The 19,372-nt window shown below is 36.6% G+C and overlaps 1 protein-coding gene across 2 annotated transcripts in view; it reads left to right on the top strand.

The window, feature by feature from the left end:
* Positions 1–19,372, top strand: part of EIF5B (eukaryotic translation initiation factor 5B) — a 69,397-nt gene that overhangs the window by 5,281 nt on the left and 44,744 nt on the right. For both annotated transcript variants that reach the window (XM_082642673.1, XM_082642674.1), the window contains exons 2-4: positions 17,657–17,782; positions 17,884–17,968; positions 18,639–19,314. In XM_082642673.1, the coding sequence (XP_082498799.1) occupies positions 17,657–17,782; positions 17,884–17,968; positions 18,639–19,314 (887 nt within the window). The remainder of the gene's footprint in view (positions 1–17,656; positions 17,783–17,883; positions 17,969–18,638; positions 19,315–19,372) is intronic.

Consider the following 19,372-nt stretch of genomic DNA (forward strand, 5'->3'; position numbering starts at 1 on the left):
ACAGTATTTACATAATTTTAATAATGACACAATGTAGAAGAAATAACTATGCTGTAACCAGTTTGAGAATCTGGAGGAAGGGAAAGGTATAAACATAAAAGAACTACTTTATAACGTATAGAAGAGGAAACAGATTTAGCATAATAATGTGCTTGAGGCTTAGAGCCTCTCAGCTGTTAAGCCAAACCAGACCCCAGAACCTGTGGGGTTATTATTATTATTTTTTTTTTAACTGTGCTGTACTAGCTGATTTAAGAAATCCTGCTATTCCAAAATGTAGACTTTCCAAAGGATCTTTACTGGTGAAGCAACTGTTAAATAGGAACAGTTTAACAAAGGGGGGAGAATAGAAGAATGACAGCCGTTGTCCATAGGTCAATCAGTGCCAGAATTTCTTTAAAAAATGTTTCTCACTTAACCTTAGTTGAATAACTGCCTGTCTCATAGCCTTTCTGTTTAAAGTGAAAACAGTGATGATTTAATGGTTTCATTCCTTCCCATTTCAGACATGGTATATAAAATTTCAGGTATATTTTTTCAGAGGAATCCCTACTTTTCACCCAGGTAGCAGTCATTGTTTAGAATCATTGGTTTTCAAATCTCCCTTTGGTGATAGATACTTTCTATTGAGATTTAAAATAGTGTTTGGTTTTTCTGTTTTTGAAACTTCCTTCATACTGTAAACTTTATATAAACAGTCTCTGAAAATACAATAAGTACTGTGTTAATTAAATTTGGGTCATTAGGTTTCAGGTACTGAGCTCTGATGAAAGTAATAGATGTGATTGATGATACCGTAGTAGTTGGAATTTTTTCTAAGTCTAGAATCACATGTTCTAAGAATTCATTGTATGGGTGTGCCACATTTTATTTACCCGTCCATACGTCAGTTAATGGATTCAAGGTCGTTCCACTTTTTGGCTGTTACGAATAATACTGCTAAAAAAATCCGTGTATAAGTTTTTGTGTGGACTTGTGTTTTCAATTCTTTGGGGTATATACCTAGGAGTGAAATTGCTGGGTCGTAGAGTAACTCTATGTTTAACTTTTTTAGGAACTGCCAAGTAGTTTTACTTTTTTTCCAGGAACTGCCAAAGCTGCTGCTCCATTTGATATTCCAGCCAACAGTGTGTTAGAGTTTCAGTTTCTCTGCATCCTCATCAACACTCGTTATCATCTGACTTTTTGATTATAGCCATTCTAGTAGGTGTGAAGTGGTATCTTATTGTGTCTTTTGGTTGGTCTGCACTTCATGATGGCTTAAGATGTTGAGTATCTTTTCATGTGTTTATTGGACATTTGTATGTCTTGTTTGGAGAACTGTCTATTCAGATCCTTTGCCCATTTTAAAATTGAGTTCTGTATTATTGAGGAATAAGTTCTTTATATACTCTAGATACAAATCCTTTATCAGATATGATTTGCAAATATTTTCTCCCATTCTGTGGGCTGTCATTATTTTCTTCCATAGGAGGTTGTTGTTTCACTTTCTTGGTGGTGTCGTTTGTAGAACAAAAGTTTCTAAAAAGTCTTATTTATCTATTTTTTCTTTGGTTGCTTGTGCTTTTGGTGTCAGATCTAAGAAATCATCACCAAATCTAAGGTCATGAAGATTTACTATGTTTTCTTCTAGCTTTACAGTTTTAATTATTACATTTAGACCTTTGAGCCATTTGGGGTTAATTTTTTTATATTGTCTGAGGTAGGGGTCCAACTTCATTCTTCGCGTGTGGATATTCAATTGTCCCAGCACTATTAAAAAAAAAAGACTATTACTCCTCTAATTCCTTGATCAGATCAATTGACCATATGTGTAGTATTTTATTTCTGGACTCTCAGTTCTGTTCCATTGATCTGTATGTCTATCCTGATGGCAGTATCACACTGTCTTGATTACTACAGCTTTGGTATTAAGTTTTGAAATTGGGAAGTGTGATTTCTCTTTGTTCTTTTTTGAGATTGTTTTGGCTATTCTGGGTTCCTTGCATTTCCATACAGATTTTACAATTAGATTCTCTCAATTACTGCAAAAAAGGGGGGGGGCAGCTAGGATTTTGATTGAGATTGGATTTCTTCTGTAGATTAATTTTGGGAGTATTGCCAATGTTATGCCTTGAGATCCATGAACATGGAATGTCTTTCCACTTATTTAGGTCTTCAGGTTTTCTTTCAATGATTTTTTGTAGTTCTCAGAGTACAACATTTGCAACTCTTCTAAAAAATTATTCTGAGGCATTTAATTTTTTTTATGCTCTCATAAGTGGAATTATTTTTTAATTTCATTTTCAGATTGTTTATTGCTAGTGCACAGTTTAAATACAGTTGATTTTTATATATTGATCTGTTCTGCAATCTTACTGAACTCATATATTAACTTGAATGTTTTTTTGTTCTGTATGTGGATTCCTTAGGATTTTCCATGTACATGGTCCTGCCACTGCAAGTTCAGATAGTTTTCTCCTTCTTTTCCAATCTAAATGGTTTTTATTTCTTTATCTTACCTTAAGCTCTGGCTAGATCCTGCTGTATAGTGTTGTATTGAATGGGGAGAATGGACATTCTTTTCTTGTTTCTGATCATGGGGTGGGGGGGAAGCTTTCAGTTTTTCGCATTAAGTGAGTTAGGTGTGTCCCCCACCCCGCCCCGTAAATGGGTGTTGGATTTTGTTACATTGCTGTCTCTTCATCTGTGAGATGATTATGTGGTTTTTGTGTCTTATACTATTTATATATGGTGGATTACATTAATCAATTTTCATATGTTGAACCAACTTTGCAATCCTTGGATATATCCCAGTTGGTCATGGTGTGCAATCCTTGTTGTATGTTCTTGGATTTGGTTTGCTAGTGTTTTGTTGAGGATTTAAATTTTTTTTTTTTAACTTTTAACCTTTCTATGTACTTGTTTGAGGTCTTTGGATAAACTGCATTAAATTGAATTCTTACTAAATCAATTTGATAACATCTTTAAGAGTTTAAAGTTACTTACACATTGCTTGTGATTAATGATATATTTGGTCTTATTTCAGCCATCCTGGTTTGTTTTTTATTTGTGCCAATTCTGCAATGCTTTGTTTTTATTTTTCCCCCTTCTTATCTTGGGTTAGAGTTTATACATGCTGTTTTTATTTTTTTTTTAAGTGGTTTGACTTAAAATTTTACCTTGCATATACAAAGTCAATATTTAAAGTCCTGTAAAACAGTACAAGGTCAGTAGTACTATTGTCTGGTATTTTGTTTTATAATCCCCCACTTCAGGTCAGTGACCTTTTACTTAAGGTTGGATGTTACTTAAAGGCATTACTTGTCAGGAATGAACCTGGGGGGGGAAAAGGCACATACTTACTGGATTATGCATTGTTCTCTTAAGAATTTAAGAGAACAAAACGACTATGAAAAGTGATTTTCTCTTTCAGACATGTTAGTAGCTAATAAGTCTTAAAAAATGAAATGTTGGGATTAAAGTTTAACATTTTAACTTTTTATTATAAAAATTTCAAGCACACAGAAAAGTTGAAGGAATAGTATAATGAACTCTTATATATTCATCACCTAGATTTAATCATTACTAGTATTTTGTCCTCATTTTTGCTTTATGTATTTTATTTTATAGACATCTTGACATTTTCTCTCTAAATGTTTCCTTATGTAACCATAATACCCTTATCCCACCTAGTGCAATTAACACAAATTCTCTTATATTTAATATCCAGTTCATACTTCAGATTTCCAACTCCACAATGGCTTTTCAAACCAGCTTGCAGAGGAGGTTCACCCTGCATTTCATTGTGGTGTAGCTCACAATGTTTAAAAGTCATACTTTCATTATAGGTATCTGGCTAAAGTTATTCTTTTTTTTTTTTTTTTTTCTGTGTAAGTCTTCTTTTCACGTTCTCACTATGAACTAAGAATTGTCACGACTTGGTTATCTCAGCCTATTGGTAATTAGAATGGAGGGGAATTATTAGAGAGACTTGTAAGTAGCAGGTGCATTCTGTGCTGTTGTTTGGTTTAAGAACAAAATCCTTTTGCAGGCCTACAAACTTGTCACTCCTGAATGATGACTGAAGTGCTAAATTATATTAGTTCACTCCCATTCAGGTTGGTATGAAACATGTAATCAGTTTTTTGAATTTTTTTTTTTTTTTTTTGTGGTACGCGGGCCTCTCACTGCTGCGGCCTCTCCTGTTGCGGAGCACAGGCTCTGGACACACAGGCCCAGCGGCCATGGCCCACGGGCCCAGCTGCTCCGCGGCATGTGGGATCCTCCCGGACCGGGGCACGAACCTGCGTCCCCTGCATCGGCAGGCGGACTCCCAACCACTGCACCACCAGGGAAGCCCTTGTGAAATTTTTTTGAGGCTAAATTCATATAACATAAAAGTAACCATTTTAAATGTACAATTCTGTGAGATTTAGTACATTCACAGTGTTGTGCAGTCTTCTCTGTTTAGTTCCAAAACATTTTCATCACCCCCAAAGGAGTTCCTGTATCCATTAAGCAGTTACTTTCCCTTTTTGTCCTCCTCTGAGCCCTTAGCAACCACAAATATGCTGTCTTTTGATTTACCTATTCTGGATATTTCATATAAATGGAATCATACTATGTATAACCTTTTGTGTGTGGGTTCTTTCATTTTGCATGTTTTCGAGGTTCATCTATGTGCAGAATATATCAGTACTTCATTTTGTTTTTATGGCTGAATAATATTCCACTGTGTATATATTACCACATAATGTTTATCCATTCATCCAATAATGGATGTTTCAGTTGTTTCCACCTTTTGGCTGTTGTGAAAAGTGGTGCTATGAACATTTGTGTCTAGATGTTTGAGTACCAGTTTTCAGTTCTTTTGAGTATGGTATATACCTAGGAGTGGAAGTGGTAGATCATCCTATGTTTAACTTTTTGAGGAGCCACCAAACTTTTTTACAGCGGCTGCACCATTTTACAGCACCACCAGAATGTACAAGGGTTCTGATTTCTTCATATCTTTGCCAACAATTCTGTTCCTTTTTTTTTTTCCATTAATAGCCATCCTAGCAATTGTGAAGTGGTGTCTCATTGTCGTTTTGATTGGCATTTCCCTGGTTACTAATGATGTTGAACATCTTTTTATGTACTCACTGGTCATTTGTTTATCTTTGGACAAATGTCTGTGCAAGTCCTTTACTCATTTTTAAATTAGCTTGTTTCGCTTGAGTTTTAAGAGTTTATATATTCAGGATATTTGATCCTTATAAGGTACATGATTTGTAAATATATTCTCCCATTATGTGGGTTGTCTTTTCACTGTCTTGACATAGTATCATTTTTACAAAAGTTTTTAAATTTTGATACAATCCAGCTTACCTAATTTTTGTTATTGTTGCTTGTGCTTTGGGTAGTGTATCTAAAAATCTACTGTTAAGTCATGCCAGGCTGTGAAGATTCACCTATGTTTTCTTCTTAAGAGTTTTATTGTTTTAGCTCTAACATTTAGGTTATAACCCACTTTGAGTTAATTTTTGTATATAGTGTAGGGTAGGGGTCCAAAACTTCATTCTTTTACGTGTGGAGATATAGTCCCAGCACCATTTGTTGAAGAGACTATTTCTTCCCCTATTGATTGGTTTTGGCACCACTGTCAAATCAATTGGCCATGGATGAATGGATTTATTTTTGGACAGTTTTATTCTTTTGATGTTTATGTTTATCCTTATACCAGTACCACATTGTTTTGGTTATTATAGTGTAAATTTTCTTAAATAAAAAATTTCAAACGTATACAGAAGTAGAATAGTTTAATGAACACACCTGTCCATCACCCAGATATTACTGATTCACAGATAACCTTGTTTCATCTGCATCCTACCCACTCTCGTCTTCCCTCTCCCCGTTGTATTGAAACAACCCCAGACATTTGTAAATATTTCAGGAGGTTACATAATCAATTATAAGAAAGATTTACATTTTAAATATAAATTTTAAAGAATGGTACACTTCCATTCACTTGGAAAATTCACATACAAAGGATCCTTGTCTATGTTAGGTAAATAAAATGTAGTTGTAGTTTTCTCTCAGTGGGATTTTTAAACTGGTGTTTGAATTTATTATTTCAGAAAATTCAATTTAGAAGTTTTACTACGATCAAAATATAGTAATTGTTATGGTGGTACACAAGGTTTTTATTAAGCCTCAGTGATGAAACTGGTGAGCCTTTCTAATTGTATGAAAATTGTGGTTGCCATTCTAAAATAGGGCTTTTTCTTTAGTAGTGCCTGTTAAGAATGTGTTACATTCCCTGCTGGTTGCTAGTTGTAAAAGGTAGGGAGGTGGGGACTTGCCTGGTGGTGCAGTCGTTGGGAATCTGCCTGCCAGTGTAGGGGACACGGGTTCAAACCCTGGTCCGGGAAGATCCCACATGCTGCGGAGCGACTGGGCCTGTGTGCCACAACTACTGAGCCCGTGTGCCACAACTACTGAGGCCTAGAGCTCATGCTCCACAGCGGGAGAGGCCACTGCAATAAGAAGCCTGCGCACTGCAGTGAGGAGTAGCCCCCCCCCACCCCACTCACCATAACTGGAGAAATCCCGTGTGCAGCAACGAGGGCCCAGTGCAGCCAAAAATAAATAAATTTATTTTTAAAAAAGGGAGGTGAGTGCTTCCCTGGTGGCGCAGTGGTTGGGAGTCCGCCTGCCAATGCAGGAGACATGGGTTTGTGCCCCGGTCCGGGAAGATCCCACATGCCACATAGCGGCTGGGATCTGCGTGAGCCATGGCCGCTGGGCCTGCGCGTCCGGAGCCTGTGCTCCGCAATGGGAGAGGCCACAGCGGTGAGAGGCCCGTGTACCGCAAAAAAAAAAAAAAAAAAAAAAAGGGAGGTGAATTGAGCACACAAAAAGGAGTTTTCTGTTCTCAAAGGAGCTTACATTTTAATGTAGCAAATAGGCATATGCACAGATAATACAGTGAGGAGATGATGGGAGAATGTGAAGTTTAGGTTAAGTATGGGAGTGCTACCCTTGAGATTTCAAATTTGCCTCCTAAAGTTATTACATATGTCTTCCAGATCCCTTTCTAATTAAATCTGCCATCAGGAGAGCAAGCCAGATTGGAAGGAATAGGAGTGTGCTGTATGTTTCTGTCCCTTGAGTAGCAAGGGTTGATGATAAAGAGTATCCAAGATCTTCAGTTGCTTAGCTGTTGCCTGCACACAGGTGCAGTCAGACCATTCTAATGATGGTGTCGTTCAGCAAGTGAGAAGCACCCTCTCCTGAGAGTAGTTACCTGCATCAGAATTTTATTAATATTTGTTTGGTTATGCCAGGTGTTACAAAAGGAAATTAGGTGGGAAGAATCCTTTAACAGTGATTAAGGACCAGAGTTACTTTTACGGAATACAAAGATTATGAGTTCACTATCTGTGAGTGCCGAAAGTGCACAATTTAATCAATTAATTTAGAACATAACTTGTGTCCTTAAGGTGTTAATTGAGAATGTTGACTTAAATTATTAATATTGCTTATATATATATATATCTTCAGGCCCAAAACTAAGTATAAACTTACCTCTTATGCAGTTATGAAACCCTAAATACACTTATATCAAACAGTAAAAAATATAAAAATTCTTGAAGTTCAAATTTGCAGCATTGATGTGAATGATAGTGTTTTGTTGATTCTAAACCAGTGCTTCTCATATTTTAATGTGCATGTGATTCACCTGTGGGTCTTGTTGAAATGGGGATTTTGATGTAGCAAGTCTTGGGTGGGACCTAAGATTTTGCATTTCTAACAAGGTGATACTAATGCTGCTTATCTTGGAATTATTATTTTGAGTAGCAGGATCTAAATCACCATTTTATTGTGAAAGTATTGCCTCCTATAATGGACTTCTTTTGAGTTCAGCATGCATATACTAGTAAGAACTCAGTTTTTCTAATCTTTTTCAGTATGAACTAATGATTTTCACCTTTGTTTTATAGCACCTCTCTTGGCTAAAACGTTTAATTTATATATTAAGTCTACTTCTGATCTTTTTTGTCAATGTGAAACAACTTAGTGGAGGTTTGTAAACAAAAGCTTTGGTTGATATTCTATGACAGTGAACTGTGGTAAAGTGTCTATCCATATGATTCATGGAATTTTCATCTTAAATCTTTATTATCATATTAAAATTAAAACAAATTAAACAGAGAAAAGTTACTGGGGAGAATTTTCAGTCTTCTAAAATTACCCACAACCCTGCGTTTCCCCCTCCTAACCCATCTCACCTGCCCCCTTCGAGGGTACTCGTTCCGGTTTGAAAAAGCTGCCCTAAACTGATTTTATAGTTAAACACATTGGAATCCATAAAAATGTGTGAACTTAGATTATGTATATTTGGAGGTCTACAAGATGATGCTTATACTTGCTTTTGTATTCTTACCGCTTCAACTATGAGGTATTTAGAAAGTGGAGAATTAGGCTGAATTTTGTGGAAGGTAATAAGATACATTCTGTTTGCTTGCATTGTACAATGCAGTATGGTTTCACATGCCTTTTAAAGACATCAAGACCCAGTTCATAAGGAAATTTTAAGCTCGGAGGGCTTTTTTTTTTTTTTTTTTAAAGACATGATTGGGTACCTCTGAATTTATTAATGGGTTGTGGTGCTTAAGATAGAACTCCATTGAGGGAGTGGGGAGTGAGAACTGTTGGGTTCTGTGGTTGTGCAAATGGTGAGAGCTAGTGAGGAGCAATGACTGCTGGGCTTTTCCCTCTTTTGTCTTGTTTTTCCTGTTTGTATATGTAACTGTTGTCAAGGAGTGCTGGGTAAGAAGAGATGGAGGTTGGAGGAAAAGAGATGCCAAAAGGCATCTTATGGAGAAGGCAGGACTAGATTTCCCTGTTTCCTTTATTGCTACTGGCACTGCTGGGATAGAATTAGGAGTAAAGAATGGGATTCCTCCTTATGTTTTTCCTCTTGTTTGGTCTTATTGAGCCTGTTTCAGGGGAGGAGCAGAAACCAAAGTAAAGTGAAAACAGTTAGATATCACCGTGTCTTCCCTCAGTACTTATAGATTACGAACAATGTTTTTGGGTTTTTTTGGTCAAGTTGGGGGTGGGGAGAGGAGAAGGACTGGTGTGGTTTCTACTTCTGTAGGCCCTGGTATCCATTAGGAACAGAAAGAAATATGTGAGTGCTTCAGTTATTATTGTATCATAACAGGTCATCCCAAACTTAGTTGTTTAAAACAACAAAAATCATCGTCTCTCTTGGTTCTGAGGGTTGACTGAGCTCAGATTGGTCTTGCTTGGAGGTCTCCATGTGGTTGCAGGTTAAATGATGACTGTGATGGAGTCATCTTAAAGACTACCTCACTTGCACATCACTCACTTCTGGTGGTTGGTAGTCGCTGTTGGTTGGCACGTCAGCTGGAACACCTATCCTTGGCCTCTCTATGTGGCCTGGACATCCTCATTAGCTTGGCAGTGAATGTCTCAAGAGCCCGGAAGTAGAAGGCCTGGGCTTAGAAACTGTAACATCATTTCTGCCATATTCTGTTGAGTAAACAGTCACACAGTCTCATATTAAAGGGGAGGGGCATAGACCCCCACCTCTCAGAGTCAGAGAAATTTTGAGCCAGGATGTAAGACCTACTCAGAGGGTAAAAATAAAGAGACATTGGAGAAGAGGGGTTGGTAGGAGAGAATCCTAGGAAGCTTGGAGATTTTGAATTGTGGAATAATTTGGGAAAGGGTTGGATTTCCTATGTTCTTGTAGAACTTAAATCAGACAGCTTTTTAGTGGAAAATGTCTGTCATTAATAAATGAAATTTGCCAAGTTCGGAATTGAGAGGAGATTTGCAAACAAGTTTATTTTTCTTTTACTTCTTTACAGTGAACTTTTTTTTGTTATATCATGTGTATTTAAAAGGCTTTAGTGTATTGATCTCAAAGTGAAGTGTCTCATTTTTTATTTTTATATATGATTTTTGATTATTTCAAAAAGCCAAGCACCAAAGTTGATCATCATGCCTTTTACATACAATTAATAAAGAAATACCATGTTTTTAAAAGATTCCTTCATAGTAACGTCATTTTAGTTACATATTACATTGTGTTAATAGAAATTAAGGTAGTATAAAAATATTATATGTTGATTCTTATTTTCATAACTTATAAAAATGGGTAAAATGACTTATATTAGGTATATGTAATTTTAACCTTAACTGTTTTCAGTAAACTGATAAATCCATTCTGTAACCTCTCATCCGTTTTTATAGTATCCCTAGAAATTTAAATTCTCTTCTTTGAAGTGTAATTGACATAAAATACACTAAGTTAAAGTGTGGAGTTAATAAGCATTGATAAATTATACAGTTGTGCTTCTTTCACCACAGTCATGATATTGAATATTTCCATTAAACCAAAAAGTTCCCTCATGACCCTTTGTAGGCAGTCCTTTCTGGCCAAAAATCACCGTAGCTTTTGTGTTTTGTGGGGGGGTCACTGTAGTTTTCACTTTTCTAAAAATTCCTATAACTAGAATCATAGAGAATGTAGCCTTTATTGGCTGCCTGGGTTTCACGTAAAATAATCTCTTTTGAGATTCATCCATGTTGGTATGTGTAACATTCTTTACTTTTATCATTGAGTAGTATCCTTTTGTGTGGGTAGATGACAATTTGTTTATGAATTATCTGGTAGTTGGATATTTAGGGGTTTTTTTCCCAGCTTCTTGTGATAATGAATAAAGCTGCTGTGAACATTTGAGTACAAGTCTTTGTGTGGACATATGTTTTCGTTTCTCTTAGGTAAATACCTGGGAGTGGGATTGCTGGGTCATATGGTAAGTGTGTATGTTTAACTTGAAGAAACTGCCAAACTGTCTCTTCCAAAGTGGCTGTGCCAGTTTTGCATTCCCTCTAGAGGTGTGTTCCAGTTGCTCCACATCCTCTCTCAACACTTAATATGATCAGCCCTTCATTTTAGTCATTCTGGTGGCTATGTAGTGGCATCTCATTGTGATTTTGTTTACATTTCCTTATTAGTTAGTGATACTGACCATCTTGTCATGTGTTTATTTCCCATCATTGTATCTCATTTGGTTAAGTGTTGAAATCATTTGTCCATTTAAAAATTGTTCTTTAATGTTGGGTCATAGGAATTTTTTTTATAGACAAATCTTTCATCAGATATATGTATTGCAAAAAAATTTTTTTTCTCAGTTTGAGGTTTGCCTTCTCCTTTAAACAGTGTTCAGTTTTGTTAATTAAACTTCTAAGATTATTATAGATTCACACGCAGTTGTAAGAATTAATACAGAGTGATTCCTGTGTCTTTTATTCGGTTTCCTCTAATGATAACATCTTGTAAAACTGTACAGCATCACAACTTGGATATTGACACCGATACATTTCACTGATCATATTCAAATTTTCCCAGTTTCACTTGCACTAGCACACGTGTATGTGTTTAGTGTTATACCGTATTATGACATGTGCAGATTTGTATATTCACTACCAGTCAAAATACAGACCATCATTGCAAGGATCTCTCATGTTGTTCATTTGTAACCGTAATCATCTCCTTTCTGTGCACCTCCCCTCACTAAACCCTAGTAACCATGAATCTTTACTTATATGAATTTTTGAAAATAAAAAATTTTATAAGTGGAATCATGTATGTATATAACCTCTGGGAATTGGCTTCTTTCCAGTCAGTCTGATTTTCTTGCGATCCATCCAAGTTGTTGCATGTATCAATAATAGTTCATTCCATTTTATTGCTGAATATTATTCCATGGAATGGGGATGAACCACAGTTTATTTAACCATTGACCCATTGTGAAGGACGTGTGGGTTGTTTCCAGTTTTTGGCTGTTGGAAATGAAGCTGCTACAAGCATTTATCTACAAGTTTCTGCATGAGATAAATTTTTTGTTACCCTGGGATAAATGTGCATGAGTGCAATTGCTGGGTCATATGGTAAGTACATTGTTAGTTTTCCAGGAAAATGATAGACTGTTTTCCAGAGTGGCTGTACCAGCTTACATTTTCACTAGCAATGTGTGCGTGATCCAGGTCCTCTTCATCTGCAACAAACACTGGTTATTATCACTGTTGTTTGGGGAGAGGACATTCTGATGGTGTAGTGATATCCCATTGTGATTTTAATTTGCATTTCCCAAATGGCTATTGATGTGGAACATCCTTTATTTGCCATCTGTAAATACTCTTTAGTGAAATGTCTTTTCATGCCTTTTGTCCATTTTCTAATTGGATTGTTTGGGTTTTTACTGATGTGTTTTGAGAGTTCTTTGCATAGTCTAGATACTAGGTTTTTTTTTTTCAAATATGTAGTTTTCAGATATTTTCTTTCACTTTGTGGCTTGTTTTTTAAATTCCCTTCATATGGTCTTTTGCACAGCAAATATTCTAAATTTTGATGAAGTCTAGTTTTTTTGGGGGGGCTGGGTTGTACCTTTAATTTCAAATCATAACTCCTTGCTTAGTGCAAAGAACTAATAAGTGGGTTCAACAAGGTTGCAGTATACCAGATCAACATAAAAAAATTCAGTCACATTTTTGTATATTAGAAATGAGTATTTAGAAACAGAAATTAAAAATACCACTTCATATTACTTTAAAAATTAAATACGAATTTTGTGAAAATCGCAAAACACTGATGAAAGAAATCAAAGAAGATCTAAATAAATGGAGAAATATGGTGTTCATGGATTGGAAAACTCAACATAATAAAGATGTTGGTTTTCTTTAAATTCACATACAGTTAATGCAATTGCTATTAAAACTACAGAAAGACGGACTTCCCTGGTTGCGCAGCGGTTAAGAATCCGCCTGCCAGTGCAGGGGACACGGGTTCGATCCCTGGTCTGGGAAGTTCCCACATGCTGCGGAGCAACTAAGCCTGTGTGCCACAGCTGCTGAGCCCGTGCTCCGCAACTACTGAAGCCCACGCACCTAGAGCCCGTGCTCTGCAGCAAGAGAAGCCACGGCAATGAGAAGCCCATGGACCACAACGAAGAGTAGCCCCCACTCACCACAACTAGAGAAGACCCGTGCACAGCAACAAAGACCCAACGCAGCCAAAAAGTTAAAAAATAATAATAAAATTAAAAAAAAATTACAGCGAGATTCTTTTTGTAAATTCACACAAGAATATTCTAAAATTTATTTGAAAAGTTTAAAGGAATTAATAATAGATAAAACAATTCTGATAATGAAGAATAAAAGGAATCACTCTGGTTTCAAGACTTTTTGTATAGTTACCTTAATCATGACAGTTTATTAGTGTCAGAAGGAAAGACATAAATCAATAGAGCAGAATAGAGGACTGAGAAGTAGCCCCATACAAGTATAGCCAAGTGGATTTTGATAAAGGTGCAAAAGCAATTTAAGTATATAGGATGGGTAGTTGAAATGTTGCTGGAGCGGTTGGATAACCATAGGCAAAAGATCAAAATACAAAACATTAAAATACCCAACTTTTGGAATATAACATAGTTAAAAATCTTCATGGGCTTCTCTGGTGACGCAGTGGTTGAGAGTCTGCCTGCCGATGCAGGGGACGCGGGTTCGTGCCCTGGTCCGGGAAGATCCCACATGCCGCGGAGCGGCTGGGGCCTTGAGCCGTGGCCGCTGAGCCTGCGCGTCCGGAGCCTGTGCTCCGCAACGGGAGAGGCCACAACAGTGAGAGGCCCGCGTACCGCTAAAAAAAAAAAAAATCTTCAGGACCTATGAGTTGGTGCAAAGTTCTTTTTCATGACACCAAAAGCATAAAGAAAAAAACTTGATAAATGGTACCTTCCGAAAATTCAAAATTTTTGCTCTGGTTAAAAAACCCTGTTAAGTGGATGAAAAGGCAAGCTACAAATTGGAAGAAAGTATACGTAAACCACATATCTGACTGATGACTCATAAAGGGCATATAAAGAGTTCTCAAAACTCAACATTAAAAGAAAATCCAATTAGAAAAGGGTAAAAGATATGAAGACACATTTCACAGAATGTATATGAATGGCAAAGTACACGAAAAAATGTTTAACTTCACTAGCCTGTAAGGAAATGAAAAGGAAGACCTTGATATCACCACACATCTATTAGAACAGCTTAAAGGAAAAGTAGCCGTAATGCTAAATACCGGCTGGATGTGGAAAAATACTAAATACTGGATGTGGAAAAAAACCACATCTCCATTCATTGTTGGTGTGAATATTAAATGGTGAAGCCACTTTAGAAAGTAGTTTGGCTGTTTCTTAAAAAAACTACATATGCAATATTTTTAATAGCTTCATTTAAAAAAATTAATTTTTATTTTTGGCTGCATTGGGTCTTTGTTGATGCGCATGGGCTTTCTCTAGTTGCAGCGAGCAGGGGCTACTCTTTGTTGTGGTGCATCGGCTTCTCACTGCGGTGGCTTCTCTTGCTGCAGAGCACGGGCTCTAGGCGTGTGGGCTTCAGTAGTTGTGATGTGGCGGGCTCTAGAGCACAGGCTCAGTAGTTGTGGCGCACGGGCTTAGTTGCTCCGTGGCATGTGGGATCTTCTCGGACCAGGGATCAAACCCATGTCCCCTGCATTGGCAGGCAGATTTTTAAACACTGCGCCACCAGGGAAGTCCCAATAGCTTCATTTTTTAAAGGCCATTAAGTTATAACATTTTTTCTGTCCTGATTATGGAGGAATATGGCCTATGAAAACACTGAGTTGAATACCATAGAAAATTGCCTTTTACTTCTGGAAGTCTGCAGTAAGTTTAGAATAAAGGATTGGGGCTGGAAGGGCAAATATTAGTAAGAATACTGTAGCTTTGATAAAGGAAAAATGATCTGCCGAAAGATGTACCTACATAAAAATACTCTTACACATTCCTTAAAGGTTTTAAAGCTTTCATTATCAGCATGACTGGATTGTAGATTTGACTCTTGGTTTACTGAAATCTTTAAGCTGTAGTATGTAATGGGTAGGTAGAAAAGTAGGGCTGAAATGTAGGTAGAGTATAGTTTAAAGTCTCAAGTTAAATAACTGATGTTATGTGTCACTTTCATGACCTTTTGTAATATGGTTGACATTTTAGGACATTCTCTTGAATCGGGTAGGAAGTTCAGTACACATTGAAAGAGCACTTTAGAAACCATGGTAGGTAAGACTGTTAAGCATGTTGTTATATCATTGATATATTTTGTAGCTGTGTCAAATAATTTTCAGAAACTTGATTACTGTATTTCCCATTTTCTAGGAAGTCAGTACAATTTTGGTGTCAGATTTGGGCTTGAGTTCCTGGTATGTAACTTTCTAGCTGGATGCCTTTTATAAAGTATCATCATCTTTAAGTTTAATTTAATAGAGTTGTTATGAGGATTAAATAACATATAGTATGTCTAGTAATTGGTCAGCACAATGCCTGATAAACAGTAAGCACTCAGAAGTTGTTAATTTCTATTACTAGCCATAAGAGCTTTTCAAACTCAGCAGCATACAGATGTAGTCCAATGTTTTGTTATTCTGGAGATGTTTGTTAGTGAATACTGTGGCAGTATAGCAAATAACAAACTATTTTGATGAGATGAATATAGTCAGATGAGGGCTGGCAAGTTTTTGGAGGTGAGGTGCCAAGCATCGATCATTAACCACCTTCCCTTGTCACCCTATCTCGGAATCTGCTGTAGTGTGGAATATTGGCAGAGCTGCCTTTGGAGATGGTACTGGTTGATCTCGTGCTGCTGGGCCGGATGGTTGATGCTGGGCTAGACTAAGGTTTCTGTTACCTGATGAGACCTAAGAATTATCCTTGATTCTTCCCTCCCCCTTTCTATATACAACCAGTTGGTCATTTGTGTTGCTGATTGATCTCCTTAGTATTTATCTGACTCATATATCTTCATCTTGCCTGCCACTGCTGCAAGTCAGATGTGTGTTTGTCATCCCAATTAGCTAGAAAAGCTTCCTACCTTTTCCTGCTTCTTAACTAGTTGGGATTCTGCCCTATCATTTATACCAGAAGTAACTTTCTAAAATGCAAATTTGATTATGCCAGCAGGGTTACTATCTTTGACTTCGGAATCAGAACTTCTGGGTTCAAATCCCATCTCTGCCTTGTGTGATCCTGGACAAGTTCTCTGTGCCTCAGTTTCTTCATTTATAAAAAAAGCAAAACCATTCAAATCTGACCTGGAAAGATTGCTAAAAATACGCTGCCTACCTCCCACCCCCAGTTTCTGGTTCCCTAGATCTTGAGTGGGCTCAAGAAATCAATAACCTACAAAAAGCTTCTCAGTTGATTCAGATACCTTTTTGTGAGTCCTCTTGAGGCACCATGCATGTTATTACCTTTAGGTTTTTGTGCTCGTTGTGTCTGATATATGCACCCTCTTTGCCTGGTTAACTTCTTTTTCTCCTTCAGTAACTTGGGTCTAGGTTTCTCCTCTGCTAGGAAGTGTCTGACTTTCTCATTCTGGATTTGGTGCTTTGGGAAGTCACCACCAGTACAGTGGTTCAGTGTTCTATGATCCCCCTCAAATACACTGTCTAAAACGTAGGACAGAATGGAACACATTTCAATTCTGGTCACCTATAAAAGCATTAAATTCCTTTAATTCATGGCATTTAGCATTTTGCAATTCCTGGTTTTTTACTCGTTTGCTCTCTCTCTCTTCTGTGAAGTTCCTTGAGGATAAATTCTGTGTCCTCAGTGTCTTGTTACATAATCTTTATATTTATCATATTAGGAATTATCTTTATTGAAGTGAAGCATCTTCACAACAAGGCATCCACCAGTGGAGGCCCTGTTGCGTGAGGTCTTTGTTTTCTGATTGTATCATTTATTTGAATTCATATACCTTTTCTACTTGTACATCTCAGACTGACCTCCTTTGTTTTCTGTAGGTTTTAACTGGAACTTAGTTTGGTTTATTACTCCAAGTAATATTGGTAGATGGAGGACATTGTGGGATGGAACCAGAAACGAAACCAGGAATGTAAAAGATTGTGACCAGGTTTGGTTCTGGATTTGGGGATATTTTATTTACTGAATCATCCCTAATTTATTTAGATTTGGATGTGTGGTGATGTTTTGCTGAAAGCATTCAAACTTTGTGTATCTTGTTTTCCCTTTGGTAAAATGAGATAATAGACTAGATGAAAGTTCCTTTCAGCTCTAAAATTTTTGCTATTCCAAGTAAAAATGCAAAGGTTTCCAAAGATTTAGGTGTTATTGATAATCAATTAATAAGAATCTTTTTCTCTTTTAACTTCTCTTTATTTTATAAATAATTCCATTCAGACACTCAACAAAAAAAACTTTGGTATCAACAAAAGTGAATTTCCTTTTCCTTTCTTTCTTTCATTTTTTTTCTTTTTCTTTTTTAGGGTTACTTGAATACAAGCATGAATTTCCTTTTCTTGATTACCTAGATTTTCTTCCTGGAGCTGTTCATTATAACTCTTTCTGGGTTTGAGTGTAACTCAGACTTTATTGAAGCAGATACGGAGAGGCTTATGAGTAGTTATAACTCAAGTGTTGTCATGAAAGAACTTGCCAAGTGATTTTTCTCAGTGGGCTGCTAATGCATGAAAAAGGCTAAAGTGAAAAGAAAATTCTCTGTAAGTGAATGTGACAGATTATTTTGCTCTGGAGTAACATTTAGGTCTTCTGTGTTTTCATTTAAGTGCCAAGGATGACATTGATCTCGATGCCTTGGCTGCAGAAATAGAAGGAGCTGGTGCTGCCAAGGAACAGGAACCTCAAAAGGCAAAGGGGAAAAAGAAAAAGGAGAAAAAAAAGCAAGATTTTGAGTAAGTATATTTTAAATATATTTGATTTTTATTAGCTTTGGTACTAGATTTACTTACTAAACTAATTCAGTACCTCAAAATATATTTTAATCCATTTCTAGTGAAGATGATATCCTGAAAGAACTGGAAGAATTGTCTTGGGAAGCTCAAGGCATCAAAGCTGACAGAGAAACTGCTACAGCAAAGGTGAAATACAGATTGTTGTTACCTGTTTATGCTTCTTCATAGCTCCAGTTTTAGGGACTGCTTTTGGAAACTTTTGAGCAACATATATATGTTAGTTGAAAATTTCCATAAAATTTGATGCCGAAGGGGGAAAACAGTTTTTAGGGAATCAATAATGCATTTTAAAACCTTTCACAGATATAAAGATGCTTTATTTGGGAATCTAAAGGTATTTTATGATATGTTGTCTGTTTATAAAATTGGTACATTTGGAAATATAACATTTCCCAACTCTGCCTGCAGTTTTCTATATTATTGATACTTCTTTCCATCCTTTGAAATTGGATAAGCCTCAGAGTAATGAGAGAGGGATGGATATTTTTTCTTTCAATTTTCCCCTTAGACTTTTTATGCCATTTGAAGAAGGTAGTAAATGTGGACTGGTGATTAGTGCTTGCTTCAGAGCACCTGGATTCTGAAATTTACAGTGAATATGAGATGTACCTGAGGCCTAGGCTAGCTTCTGGCACTTGCTTGAGTTTTATATTCTTGTAAAAACGACCTTATTTTAAAATTATTTCGTTAATTTTTCCATGTGTACTTAACGAAGTACATGACTTTGAGGAGTTTCAATTATTAAAAAAAATAAAGTATAACTCTGTTAATATTTCTAACAATGGAAACTTTTTAGCCAACAGAAAATAATGAAGATGAATCCACCTCAAAACAAGATAAAAAAAAGAAAGGCCAGAAAGGCAAAAAACAAAGTTTTGAAGATAATGATAGTGAAGAATTGGAAGATAAAGATTCAAAATCACAAAAGACTGCAAAACCCAAAGTGGAAATGTACTCTGGGAGTGATGATGATGATGATTTTAGTAAACTCTCCAAAAAAGCTAAAGGGAAAGCTCAGAAATCAAATAAGAAGCGGGATGGGTCAGAAGAGGATGAGGATAACAGTAAAAGAATTAAAGATGGTATGAGAGTACATTCTTCTGGTGAAAGTGGTGATGAATCAGATGAATTTTTGCAGTCCAGGAAAGGACAGAAAAAAAATCAGAAAAATAAGCCAGGTCCTAATGTAGAGAGTGGGAATGAAGATGACGACTCATCCTTCAAAATTAAGACAGTGGCTCAAAAGAAGGCAGAAAAGAAAGAGCGTGAGAGAAAAAAGCGGGATGAAGAAAAGGCAAAACTGCGGAAGTTGAAAGAAAAAGAAGAGCTAGAATCTGGTAAAAAGGATCAGAGTAAACCAAAAGAATCTCAAAGGAAATCTGAAGAGGAAGCTGTAAAATCCAAAGTGACTCTTGATTCTGGAGCACCTCCTGCCTCTGAAGAGAAGGGAGAGGCTCCCACAGCTGCAGAAGGTTGGTAATAATATCGAGGACAGGGGAAAAGGCTTGGATTCATAATCAGCCTAAGTTT

This window comes from Mesoplodon mirus (genome assembly GCF_964341445.2).
Source record: "Mesoplodon mirus genome assembly, chromosome: 14".
NCBI lineage: Eukaryota > Metazoa > Chordata > Mammalia > Artiodactyla > Ziphiidae > Mesoplodon > Mesoplodon mirus.